General features: G+C 52.0%; 1 protein-coding gene across 21 annotated transcripts in view; it reads right to left on the reverse strand.

Moving 5' to 3' along the window:
- The window catches only part of UNC93A (unc-93 homolog A), a 35,491-nt gene that overhangs the window by 15,752 nt on the left and 6,048 nt on the right, over positions 1–13,691 (reverse strand). For 4 of the 21 annotated variants that reach the window (XM_086316702.1, XM_086316699.1, XM_086316715.1 and 1 more), the window contains exons 2-4: positions 12,958–13,061; positions 5,616–5,745; positions 911–1,087 (exon numbers count right to left, since the gene is read on the reverse strand). In XM_086316702.1, the coding sequence (XP_086172828.1) occupies positions 911–1,087; positions 5,616–5,702 (264 nt within the window). In that variant the 5' untranslated portion in view covers positions 5,703–5,745; positions 12,958–13,061. Of the gene's footprint in view, positions 1–910; positions 1,093–5,615; positions 5,746–12,957; positions 13,192–13,691 lie in introns of those variants that run through there. The other 17 variants (XM_086316703.1, XM_086316700.1, XM_086316716.1 and 14 more) reach the window with 7 other exon arrangements.

Below are 13,691 nucleotides of genomic sequence, written 5' to 3' on the forward strand. Positions count from 1 at the left end.
TGAGTCGTCCTCAGACTCAGATGAATGAGAAAATCAGACAGTTTTCTGGTTCAGGATCATTTGCAAGAGTGAAATTTGGTGTCAGTGTTTTTGTGCTTGGATGCAGCTACAGCGAGCTGGGACCACAGATAATACTGGGCGGGTTCTAGATATTCTAATGGCAGAAGATTAAACCTGGTTTATTATCCATCTATCCACCCATCTCCCTGTCTGTCACTCTCTGCAGTAAGGATCCCGTCTGAGAACTCCGGTAACAAGAGAAGGAATCATGTGAAGCCATCATATCCATGTGCTTCTCTGACGGACCTGCAGTGCAGGAGAAGTGGGTCTGATCCCTGGGTGGGAAGACCCCCTGGAGTAGGCAGTGACAACCCACTTCAGTATTCTTGCCTGGAGAATCCCACAGACAGACGAGCCTGGTGGGGTGCAGTCCACAGGGTCTCAAAGAGTGGGACATGACGTCACAGCACATGAGTACATCCTGGATGACAAGGGGTGTCCCTCTAGGAGACGCCTGAGCAGCGTGCCCCTGGGAACAAGGGTCCCTTGAGGGTCCCTGTCCATCCTGGAGCAGGCAGAGCTCAGGTGCAGCCCGGGACACCGGCTCCAGCCCTGTCACATGCGCTCTCTGTGATGGGGTGAGCGTGTGAGGTCTGGCCCAGGTCACACTCTGCTCGGTCTCCCTGAAATTCACCCTCCACAGCTTAGGCAGCTTCTCCCCCTTGTTGCTGGGGCCATGAAAGTGCCCTCCCTGGCCCAGGAGGGAAGCTGGGGGCCCGAGGAGAGATCAGGCGGGGAGGGGGGTGGCGGTCAGGGGAGCACGGCCTAGCAGAGGGGAAAGCAGGGGATGCGGCCACGGCCTGCCCCAGGCGCGGGGCAGGGTGCGGGCAGTGGCTGGGAGCGGGCGTACCAGCTGGCGTAGAAGTTGCCCAGCGAGAAGGCCACGTAGCAGCACATGGCGAGCACGAGGGTCCACTTGCAGCCGAGCTTCCCGATGAGGACGGGCGGCAGGAACATGGAGGACAGCAGCATGCCGCCGTAGAGCGTGCTGAGCGCTGCCACGCCCAGGCCCTCCTCGCTGTACAGGCTGCTCTGCGGGACACGACCGGCCGTCGGCGTCCGAGGCCGGGGCCAGGCACTCGGGGCCGCCCCCCACCCCCGAGGCCCAGCGGCTGGCTTCCTCTCCTCCAGCCGAGGGGCGGGGGCAGAGGAGATGGCAGTGGGTTAGGGACCGGCAGCCCAGAGACCGCGGGGCGGCCGGGGTAGGGGGCCTTAGGCTTCCGCAGCACTTCCCCCACCCCCCGACCCCCCAATCCGGCCGGGGTAGGGGCCTTAGGCTTCCGCAGCACCTCCCCCACCCCCGACCCCCAACCCCGCCCCCTGGTGAGAGGGGAGAGGGCGTCCAGGCGCCAGCAGCCCTGGTGGCCCCAGGCTACTCGGGAGATGAGCATTGCTGCTGAGCAAGGAGCTCCAGTCTGAAGCTGTGTAGACACAGATGCACGCTTCTCAGTGCTGTCGTTTTTCACTTGAGTGCTTAGCGAGCTGAGTGTGAAGGGGTCAAAAGGTCAGATAGGTACCAGACCCGCTTGGCAAGGGCCATGGCAGGGGTGACGTTTGGTTTTTGCTGTGAAAGAAGAACCAGCCCGATTGCTTCTTCTATTTATTTCACTTATAAAAGGAAAGGAGGGGAGGAGGGGAGGGGGAGGGGAAGAGGGAGAAAAAAGGAGGAGGAGGGGAGGGGGAGGATGGGGAATGGGAGGGGGGGTGGGGAGGAGGGGAGGAGGAGGGGGAGGAGAGGGAGGGATGGGGAATGGGAGGAGGGGAGAGAAGAGGGGGAGGATGGGGAATGGGAGGAGGGGGAGGAGGTGGGGAGGAGGGGGAGGAGGTGGGGAGGAGGGGGAGGAGGTGGGGAGGAGGGAGGAAAAGGAGGGGGAGGGGAGAGAGGAGGGAAGGAGGGGGGAAGAAGACAAGTGCTCCCCCGGCAGCCAGACCATCCCTCTCGAGGGTCCTCCCGGCCCTGTTTTCTCCTCCTCCATGTCCTGCTCAGCCTGACCCTGCGGTCATTCGTGGAGGGATGCCTGCTGGGCTTCAGGCCACTGACCAGACAGCAGAGGAGAAACATGACCCCGACAGGGTCCGTCCCCCGCAGAAGCCAGAGCCCCAGACTCAGGAAACTGCCTCGGCCTGAGTGTCAGCAGCAGGCAGACACTGAGCTGAGAGCCCCCGCGTTCCTTTTCCTCCGGCGGGGACGGTGGCCCTGCCCCCTCGGGAAACACGCACACCGTGTGAGTCGCACACCGGGCTAACAAGTCCAGACAACCCTAAACCCGGACGTGAACAGCAGCCCTGCTCACCTTTCTTCCCACCAGGTCCCCCGCGAGACAGACGGCAGAGGCCCCACCCACCCACAGGCCTCTGAAGCCCCCCGCAGACTGCAGGCCCGCAGGCCTGCTCTCACTCCAGGACGGGCTCTTTTCCTCAGGGTAGCCGCCCCGCCCTCTGACCATCCACCTCTGTCCAGGTGGTGCCCTTTGTCCAAGCGCAGGTCAAGGGTCTTCGAGGGTCTTGAGTTCAAGGCGGGGTGAGCTTTTTCTGAATCTCCCCAAGTGCCTTGCTCCCAGTAGGTACTTAATCGTGTTGGCCAAGTAACTGACACTGAAAATAAGAACCCATTAAAATTCTAAATCTGGTTGGAAGTCAGAAGTCGCATAGTCTGCTGTGAAGTGAGGGTTACATGGAAATTTCTGCTCATAACTAGTCTCCTGGAGCATGGAGAGAGAGAACAGGCTCGGTGAGGGCCCCTTACTTGCTTAACACTTGAGCCTGACGCCTCCTGACTGGTGAGCTTTCCCCTTCGTGTGCGAATGAGAAGCTGGCAGCAGGGCTCTGCGTTAGAATGTCCTTCCGCCCCACAGCCCCACGGCCAATCAGCAAATATGTCTGTTATTGACCATAGCGCTCCATTGCCCACCTCTGGGAAGGAAGCTGGATCTCAACATTCAACACGGGAAATGATTTTCAAAAGCAAATCCCTCTCTCTTAATGAGCGACCGTATTCAAAGGCCTGTCTTTGCAAATGTGAGGAGAACCAACTTGCAAAATACATGCCCAAGAAAAAGCCCGTGGGAGTGACCCGTACTCAACAGCGAGAATGGTCGCTCAGCTCGATCTGCAAGTCGATCGGGTGATTGATCAGTCACAAGCGTGGACCGTGGCGACTGATGTGCGGCTCCAGGGCTGCTCAAGGAAAAGACAGCACCTGCATGGGTGTCAGATGTCAGTGACGTCCCAAAAGGCCACAGCAGGGGACAGTGAGCCCTGCCGGGGAGACTCGGGGGCCAAGCTCCTAGGAGGACACGAAGGCCAGGCCTTCTCGTGCCAGAAGACTTTCTGGAAGACGTGAGACCTGCAGGACGTGGGGGTGACCAGGGAAATGTCAGGAGGTGTAGGGGGGGTGGATGTTTAGGGGGTGGGTTACAGAGGCCCCATCCTGAGAGGAGAGACCCCAGAAGAGTCAGATGCTTCAGCCAGAGCCACTAAGCTCTCTTCCAGGGAGATGTGGCTGGACGACTAGACCCGTGAGAGACCCAGACCCCGTCCTGGGGACCTGGAGTGGATCTGTAAGCCCGTGGAGCACCCCAGAGGGGGCTTAAGCAGATGAGCACATATCAACGACTTCACTCCTCAAATGGCCATCAGGCGTGCTGAGCACTCTCTGAGGCAGGGACCCAGTGGCACAGTGGTGGGGGGCCCGGCCTCATGGAATTCACACACAGTGCAGGGTGGACCGCAGGACCCCGGGTGCAGACACAGGGCTGCCTCTCCCAGACGCGGGCCCCGGGCACGGGGAAGGAGGACGAGAAAGGTGACATTCACACTGCAACCTGAACGATAAACAGGAGACTGACTGCTCGTGTGGGAGGCAGTGCAGACCTGTGTCGGGAACCCCGGCAAGCGCACGACCACATCCAGACCAGGGCTGGGACTCCAGCATGCTCACGGCCGCCTCTGGTACCTCTCTGGGGCCCGAGAATGACGCCAAGCAGATGAAAGCAGAAGGAAGTGATGGAGGCAGGCAGACCCCTCCAACGTGGGAGTCAGCCACCCCGAAGGCCACATCCGTGCTGTCCTTACATGCTGTTTCTTAAGCCAGGCCCGGCTGCAAGCGTTCAGACACGACATGCTCTGGATCAGTGGGTGAGGAGATACGGCCCGATTAGCAGGGACAGAGCGGGGTTGGGGGTAGGTGGGCTCCTCCCATGACACGTCGGAGGTCTGGTTCTCCAACATCTCTGGTCTTCTGAGGAGGAGGAGGCCACACCAGTGACAGCGGGCCCCCAGCGGGCACCCTGGGGAAGATGGGGAGGCCAGCGTGGCCTCCCCTCAACTGCGCGCTCTCCCCACACAGAGGCCTTTCCGACAGGCTCCTGGGGAGGCCCTCAGATAGCGTGTATTCTCTAGTCTCGCGGTCCCAGCCCGAGAGCTAGGAGTCCTGGCACACCCTGAGGCATGTTCCCCTCTCCGCCCGGCTGCTAAGTCCAGGGGCCAATCGGCTGTCACTGGGACCACAGCTGCTCCCTGAGAATTCTGACCCCATCAGCCCATGCCAGCGCCCAAGGAGAGTGGCCTGGGCGACTTCCTCCTGTGCAGATGGTGGCACCTATGGGTCTACACTCTCGCTAAACTCTCCTTCCAGACGCCACTCACCACAACCGACACGGGCTCAGTGCAGCACAAAAATGCAGGCAGTTCATACATGCTAGCACTTTACAACATCCCAGAGCTCTGAGCAATGTCTGCAAAGTCACAGATGATCCTGGCAAGAAAGGGACTGTGCCTCCCCTTCAACTTGACTCTGGGCATCACCCGGGCTGAAATTTCACTCTCTGCGAGCTTAAGCAGAATAGAGACCAGAAGAGGAAATAGGAACTTGGAGTTCAGGGCTGAATTTGAGCTTCCTCATCAACCACAAGTCCAGAGTTTGCGCCTTAACAATGAGAACAGGTTTGAATCTCTACTCCTGTCTTGACCCTCCGATTCGGAGCCCCTTCCGTGTGCTATTCTGGTTCAATACCGCACGCTCAGAGCTGCCTACTCCTTGTCCATGACCGACAGACCTTGCGAGACCACGCTACGTGTCATCAGAAACCTTACAAACGCTTCACTGGGGGCAGCACCCAAGGCACAGAGCTGCTGGAGGCGGCGCCAGGGGCATGATGACCGGCCCCTTCCTGCCCAGCCCTGGCGGTTCCTTGAGGCTTCATTCACAGTGAAAAGTCAGACTTAAAGTGGAACTACCCCGGGGCAGATCAAGCAGGAATCCGTGTGGACCTCCGATGAGTTCGCATTACTGCCCTGACCACAGACTCACAGTGATTAGTCTTGTCTCCTCTCACCCACAAAAGGCAAGGCAGACCTTATCAAAGCCCTCACCCAAGTCCAGCTCTCCTCGTCCAAGGGTCAGACACCAGCAGTTGTGCAATCCCGCTGAACTGGGAGCGGAGGCTGCGTGTAGAGCCACCGTCTGTGCAGAGGACTGGGGAGGGTGACCTGGACAGACACCCCACGTTCCTCGCTGTCCCGAAGGGGAGGTCAGGCGGCCGTCGCACACCTACCTGCAGGCTCTGCAGCCCTCCGTAGGCAGTGAAGAGCAGCAGAAACCCAAAGGACAGCACGAGCACGTTCTTCAGGTTCCCTTCCATGGCGCCGGCCGAAAGCGTCACGCCCAAGCAGCTCTGCAGTTCCCTGAAAGACACCAGCCCGGCTCAGGGACAGCAGCCGGTACCCAGAAGTCACGTTCTGTCCTGGAGTCCGAGTGAGGCGTGCGATAGTCACCCAGGCTGCTGAGAACTGATGAGCTTGATAACCGCCGACTCCACGAGGCACCCCAGCACTGGTATTGCTAACCAGGCAACACTTAGGACTCTCATCAGCTTGTGTGCACCAGAACTTTTTTCTGTTAATTTCCAGTAGATATGTCCATGTGGGAAAGTGATGATTTTCATATCACATGGTATAATTGCCTACATTACATAATTAGATATATGTGAATATCTTAAAGAACAAAGTATACATGTCAGCTTCAAGATCCATAATTCAACTTCTGAAAAAGAGCTGACATGATTGTAAGACCCAAGGGCCAAAGTATTAGTATGTCAAAGACTAAATGACTTTATAGCACTGCAATAAGGTAACAGAATTTATATAACACTTTATAGCTTGCAAAGCCTTTTATACGCTATCTTACTTACGGTACAGTGATAATTATCATCAGATCTTAGACCCATTACCAGACAGGGAACAGCATCAGAAGACTTTGAGGGGTTTGAATTTCAGATTTAGACCAGTGCTGTCTTAGAGAACTTTCTGCACCATCCAATGTAGCAGCCATTTAAATTTCTATTTTAATCAATTAAGATTAAATGCAGACTTCCCTCATTTTCCTGTGTGGAAATGAGGCGGGGTCTCAGGAATCACTGCAACAGGCGGGCACACAGTGAAGGGGCGGGTGACCTGCCTTAGAAATGAGGGAGGCCTTGAGAGCCCACTGCTGAGAAACATGGTCAGGTGAAAAAAAAAAAAAGATTAAATGCAACTGTGAGTACACTTCCTTAGTGACACTGCTACATCGCTTCAGTCGTGTCCGACTCTGTGAGACCCATAGTCAGCAGCCCACCAGACTCCCCCTCCCTGGGATTCTCCAGGCAAGAACACTGGAGTGGGTTGCCATTTCCTTCTCCAATGCATGAAAGTGAAAAGTGAAAGTGAAGTCGCTCAGTCGTGTCCGACTCTTAGCAACCTCATGGACTGCAGCCCACCAGGCTCCTCCGTCCATGGGATTTTCCAGGCAAGAGTACTGGAGTGGGGTGCCATTGCCTTCTCCCCTCAGTGGCACTAGCCATGTTTTATGTGCTTGAAAGTCACATGGTTATTGCAACTGAGGAAGTGAATCCATAGTTGCATTTCATTTTAATTGATTAAAATAGAAATTTAAATGGCCACATGTGGCCAGTGTGATCGTATAGAATGGGGTCAGTCTAGAGTTTAAAGAGCTTATCTCATATCTCACAGCCAATAAGCAAGCAAAATCGCTTGCTTTCTGATTGTGTGTCATTCTATTCAATTATTAGTAAAACTTGGAGTTTGAAGACTGTTTTGAAAGCTCTGTGCAGACAGTTATTTTAATCTAGTTTGGATTAATAAGGCAAACCTTACAGTGAAGGTAAGTGTTACCCGGGGTGGTGACCCAGTTCAGGGAAGCAAGTCATACCACATGAACAGCATGATGAAGTTCTTCTCCTTGCAGCTTAACTTATTCCTATGGAAATAACATTTTGCAGAAAATGACAGTTCTGGGGACTGACTGAGCATGAACTATCACACCCACAAAGACGTGAGAGCAGCAAGGTCTACGAAAAGCGATGGTGGCGACAGAGACGAGCGAGGTCTGAGGGTCTGACCCTGATCCTGTAACTTCTCAGCCGGACCATCTCAGACGGATCACTGACTCCTCAAATCTCCGTTTCCTCTTGAAAAAGGAGGGTTGCAGAAGTTCAAGAAGCTAATCACTGGGAAAGCCCTTGGAGCAGCCTTGACACAGATCACCAGTGAATGTTAACTGGCTAAGATGACATGTCAACTTTCACTGAAGATATCGGCGGGGACAATATTCCAAGAAACGTCGCACCTATAAGCTAGTGACATTACGTATGAAATAGATAACTGATGAGAACCTACTGTATGGCTCAGGGAACATACACAGTGCCCTGCTGCTAAGTCGCTTCAGTCGTGTCCGACTCTGTGTGACCCCACAGACGGCAGCCCACCAGGCTCCCCCGTCCTTGGGATCCTTCAGGCAAGAACACTGGAGTGGGTTGCCATTTCCTTCTCCAATGTATGAAAGTGAAAAGTGAAAGTGAAGTCGCTCAGTTGTGTCTGACTCCTAGTGACCCCACGGACTGCAGCCCACAAGGTCCTCCATCCATGGGATTTTCCAGGCAAGAGTACTGGAGTGGGGTGCCATGGCCTTCTCCTACACAGTGCTCTGCAGTAACCTAAATCAGAAGGAAATTCCCAAAAGAGGGGCTATATGTTAATAGTCAATTTTCCAGTAGTCATGCATGGATGTGAGATTTGGACCATAAAAAAGCCTGAACACCAAAGAATCGATGCTTTTGAATTGTGGTACTGGCAAGGACTCTTGAGAGTCCCTTGGTCTGCAAGGAGATCAAACCAGTCAGTCCTAAAGGAGATCAGTCCTGAATATTCATTGGAAAGACTGACGCCAGAGCTGAAGCTCCAATGCATTGGCCGCCTGAGGAGAAGAACTGACTCATTTGAAAAGACCCTGGGATGCTGGGAAAGATGGAAGACAGGAGGAGAAGCAGGCGGCAGAGGATGAGATGGTTGGATGGCATCACCGACTCAGTTAACATGAGTTTACCCAAACTTCGGAACAAAGTGAAGGACAGGGAAGCCTGGCGCGCTGCAGTCCATGAGGTTGCCGAGGGTCAGACACGACTGGGCAACTGAACACAGCATAGCTGCTTCACTTCACTGGGTGGTAGAAACTGACATAAGCAACTACACTCCAATAAGTCTTTTAAAATGTCATACCTAGCAAAACATGGACTTTTCACACCAATCTTATTATCGATTATCTGACATCCTTTTTATTCGTCAGCAACTCTAGCTTACTTCTATTCCGATCTGTCTTTAGCAATGAAAGACTTATCTTTTGATATCAGAAGACCTTCCTAGGGTTTTCTTCTGCTACTCGCTGTTCAAAGTTACCAGAATGACCTTCTGGACTTTCTAACTGGCTCCATGCACACCTCCAAGTAGCTGCCGATCCAGCCGTTTCACCCTCAACCAGGGTCTCCCGAGGAGCTGTGAGTCTGTGCAGAGGCACGTCGGGGGTCTGCTTCTGGTCTCTTCCACCCCGCCCCCTAACTGTCCTCTTCTAATCAGGAATCAATCACTGAAATCATTGCTTTATCAGGTTTTTTTTTTCAGTCTCCCTCTTGGTGTTTCCCCTTTGTCTTAAGAGGGATTTTTAAAATGAAACACATGGTTTGCAATCAACCTTGCTCTCTAGCAAGACAAAAATGTTTCTTTTTTCCCCTCCAGTTTTATTGATAAATAATTGACACACATCACTGTGTAAGCTGATGGTGTGCAGTCTGATTTACATCTATTGTGAAATTATGGTTACAATAGGTTCATCTAACACCCGTCTTCTCATATGGATACAATAAGAAGAAAAGAGAAACGAAAAAAATTAAAGGTTTCCTCATAATGAGATCCCAAAGATTCATTCTCTTAATAACACTCCTTTGTATCAAGTAGCAGTGAAAACTAGAGTCATCACGTACGTTACATCACAGTACTCACTTATCTTGTAGATGGAAGCTTGAACTTTTAGACCACCTTTCTCCAGTCCTTCCCCCTCCACCTTCTGCCTCGGGTAATCATAAGTCTGACCTCTTTTTCATGAGTTTGTTTTTAAATTTTTCTAAAAAGATTCCCAATGTAAGTGAGTTCATACAGTATTTCCTCTCTCCGTGACTTCACTTAGCATAATTGAGGGCAAGGTCCGTCCACGCTGTCACAAGTCGTAGGACCTCTTTGCTTTTCACGTTGCGTATGACATTATATTGATTGTATGTATATATATATATATTATATAAATGTATACTGTGTTTGTGCTAGTCACTCAGTCGTGTCCGACTCTTTGCGATCCCATGGACTGTAGCCCACCAGGCTCCTCTGGCCGTGGAATTCTCCAGGCAGGAATACTGGAGTGGGTTGCCATTGCCTTCTCCAGGTATATATATGTACATGCATATTATATATACCACAACTTCACTCATCTGTCTGTTGGTAAAAACGTACCTGACTTCCTGGCTCTGGTAAGTCACGCTGCTGGGCACCTGAGGGTGCAGGCATCTTTCTAAGTCAGTGTTTTTGTTTTCTTCGTGTAAATACCCAGGAGTGGAATCTCTGGACCAAAGGGCAGCTCTGCTCATGATTTTCTGAGAACCTGCTCTGCGTTCCATGGTGGCTGCACCAGTTCAAAACCCGCAGTGCACAAAGCTTCCCTCTTCCTCATGTTCTTGCCAGTGTTTGCCACCTCCTGTCTTGATGGTGATGGTGGTTCTAACAGGTGTGAGCTGATATCGCTTTGTGGGGAGAGAGTCAATTCCTAGGCAGGTGGATAAGAAGTCCAGGGGTCCCCAAGGAGAGAGGGGTCTGGAATTCTCAAGGAGGAGGAAAGGAAAACGTTTTTTTCCCCCTCTACATTCCTTAGAATTATATAACAATAATGTATCCTGCTTGAGGACAGTTTCTGGAAAAAACCTTCTGGCTAAACCTGTTATCTTAAAGTGTAAATTATGGGAGTAGGTCTAGTAAAATCTTTACAACCTCCAGACATTCTTTTGATTCATTGTAATAACTAATTAAAAGGTATATAACTCCGTTGCTAACACTAGCTAGGGGGCACTTTCCATCCCCCTTCTGATGTCTGTGTCAGAAGCTTTCTCCATCTCTTTTATACTTTAATAAAACTCTATTACACAAAAGCTCTGAGCGATCAAGCCTCGTCTCTGGCCCCGGATTGAATTCTCCTCCAGAGGGCAAGAATCCCGGTGTCGTTTGTGGTTCAGCAACAAGCTTTCAGTGGTTTTGAATTTCCGTAACACTAGTGATGATGAACACTTTTCGTGCATCTTCTCTGGAGGAGTGCTCAGTTCCTTTGCCCATTTTTTAATTGAGTTATTTTATTTTCTACTGTTGAATTTATATGGGTTCTTTATATATTTTGAATATTAGCCTTTTATCAGATATATGGTTTGCAAATGTACTTTCCCATCACGTAGGTCGGCATTTCACTTCGTTGATGATTTCTTTTGCTGTGCAGAAGCTTGTTAGATTAATGTCCTCCCACTTGCTTAATTTTTATTTTGTTGCTTGTGCCTCCCTTGGCATATCCGAAAAATCATTGCCCAGACCCACATCTGGGAGAGTCCCCGTGTTTCCTTCCGGGAGTTCTGTAGTTTCAGAATTTCCATTAGTTTTCAATCTACCTGAGTTGGTTTTGGGAAATGGTGTAAAACACAGATCCTATGTCATTCTTTTACCTGGGAATATCTAATGATTCCAGCACCATCTATTGAGTATTCTTGGTTTCCTTGTCAAATATTGACCGTATATGATTTGGTTTATTTCTGGGCTGTCTGTCCTGTTGGTCTAATTGTCTGTTATTATGTTGGCTCCACACTATTTTGATGACTATAGCTTTGTAGTATAGCTTGAAATCAGGACGTGTGAGTCCCCTTGCTTTGTTCTTCTTTCTCAGGATTTCTTAGGCTCTTCAAGGCCTTTTGTGGTTTCACATAAATTTTAGAGGTGTTTTTTCTACTTCTGTAAAACAAATGTCATTGGAATCTTGATAGGGATTGCATTGAATCTATAGGTAGATTTTGATAATATTGCTATTTTAACAAAATTAATTCTTCTAATCCATGAACACAGAATACCTTTCCATTTATTAGTGTCTTTAATTTCTCTCGTTGATGTCTTGTAGATTTCAGAGTAGAGATCCTTTGCTTTCTTAGTAAAGTTTGTTTCCAAAGATTTTGTTTTTGATGCTATTTTGAGATCAATTTCTTTATTTCTCTTTCAGAAAATTTGTTGTCAGTGTATAGACACACTGCTGATTTTTATATGTTATTTGTTTGTATCCTGCAATTTTACTGAAATCTTAAATTTTTTTGGTTGAGTCATTAGAATTTTCTTTACATAAAATCAAATATAAATAAGGACAGTTTTTCTTTCCCCTTTACAATTCTGATGCACTTTGCTTCTTTTTCTTGCCTGATTGATCTGCTAGGGCTCCTAACACTATGTTGAATAGGAGTGGGAAGAGTAGGCTTGCCTTATTCCTAATCTTAGAGAAGTTCTCAACCTTTCACCGTTGAGTATGATGCTTGCTGTGAGCCTGGGGACCCAAGTCAGGTCTGAACATGCACTGAGCTCTCTGGTCTGCCGACAGGTGAAGCTACAGGCTGTGCTCTATGTCCAAGACCCCTGCACGTGGGGCTGTTGAATGGGCTTTGTGGCTCCCGGGTGCTCTGGGTGGGTCTCTGGTCACTCAGGCTGAAGCCTGTATTCAGTGATGAGCAGGCCTCTGGGTCCCTGCCCTGGCTCAGCTGGAAAAGCAGCTCTAAGGCCAGGAAAGGGCTGGGCTTTCTTAATTGAAGCCGACGTGCACCCCGAGCTTCCTGATCAGTCACTGGCAAACCATCAGCCCCACCCACCTCTCAGTCAAGGCCTGCTGGGCCACACAACTTCCAGGAGCCCTTGCTGGTCCTCCAGTCAGATGGGGCTGGGAGGCACCCTGCACGTGGGTGGGGGTATGCCCAGCTCCCTTGCCTGGGCGGGAGGGGAGGGGCTGCTCCTGGCCACCCTCAGTTTCCTAGTCGGCTCTCCAGCCTGGAGATGCAAGGAGCTGCCGTCAACCTTGGCCCTGAGTTTGTCCCCTGCCTGTGGGCAGCAGGGGGCAGGCCACACTGGTCCCCAGCTTTGCTCTGGGGGCCACCTGCTCTGCCTGCCTGCCTCCCAGCTTGAGTGCAGCTGGGCGCACAGCTTGCAGGAGTCTTGCCAGCCTCCTGGTCAGACAGGGCTGGCCGGCTGCCTGTTAGCGGGCGGGGCCGTGACTCAGCTCCTGCCTGGACCTGGGCAAACAGCTCTTAGGTCAGCAAAACTCCAGTCTGAGGATCTAAATCAGGCGAAACCACACCCAGCAACACGGCGCACAGTGCTGGGGGCGGGTGGGGGGAGGCTGCCCCCACCCCAGGTCTTGTCCCACTCGGGGGTCTGGAGGCTCGAAGGGGTCCCTCCACGTGGTGCCAGCGGGGGGAGGGGCAGCACGCGAGCCTGTGGCCACTTTCTTACCCGGCGCACGGTCTCCCGGTCCCTGGGGTCAGGGCGCTGTAGCCTCTGCCCAGACTTCCAGGGCTTGCTCAGTGTTGTCCCGCTCTCCAAGGTGGTCAGTTGCCCTGCTTGTGAAGGGAGCGAAGTCAGGAAGGACCTGTGTCACCATCGTGGTGACATCACTCTCCCAAAATACTTCTTAGAAGAGACGTCCGCCAGGAGGGCTTCCAAACTGTTACTGTGAGGAAGGCAGTCATGTGACACTTTCCCCACGATCAGAGGGGCCCAGGCTCAGAGGTGTGTCCCTACCAACTCATGCCTACTTGCAGACGTGTGGTGGCGACGGGCAGGGCAGGGGAATTTCCGGAACCGAAAGGAAAGCTGTCTCGACCTTTCAGCAGCAACAGTGATGTGTTGGCAGAATCGTGAACCTGAACCCTAGGACGGGGCAAACGTCAAGTGGCTAAAGAGATGCGGTGTAAGTGACTCAGAAGATATCAGCCATTGTTTCACTCCCAGTGTTAACATCAATACCAGACCCTTTGATTAGCTTCCCCAGTGGCTCAGGTGTGAAGCATCTGCCAGCAATGCAGGAGATGCAGGTTCGATCCCTGGGTTGGGACAATCTCCTGGAGGAGGGCATGGCAACCGGCTCCAGAATTCTGGCCTGGAGAATCCCATGGGCAGAGAAGCCTGGTGGGCTACAGTCCATGGGGTCACACAGAGTCAGACATGACTGAGCATTGCCACCGTGC

This window comes from Bos grunniens, chromosome 9, assembly GCF_055505025.1.
Source record: "Bos grunniens cultivar Pamir isolate PY7600 chromosome 9, Bosgru_T2T1.0, whole genome shotgun sequence".
Lineage (NCBI taxonomy): Eukaryota > Metazoa > Chordata > Mammalia > Artiodactyla > Bovidae > Bos > Bos grunniens.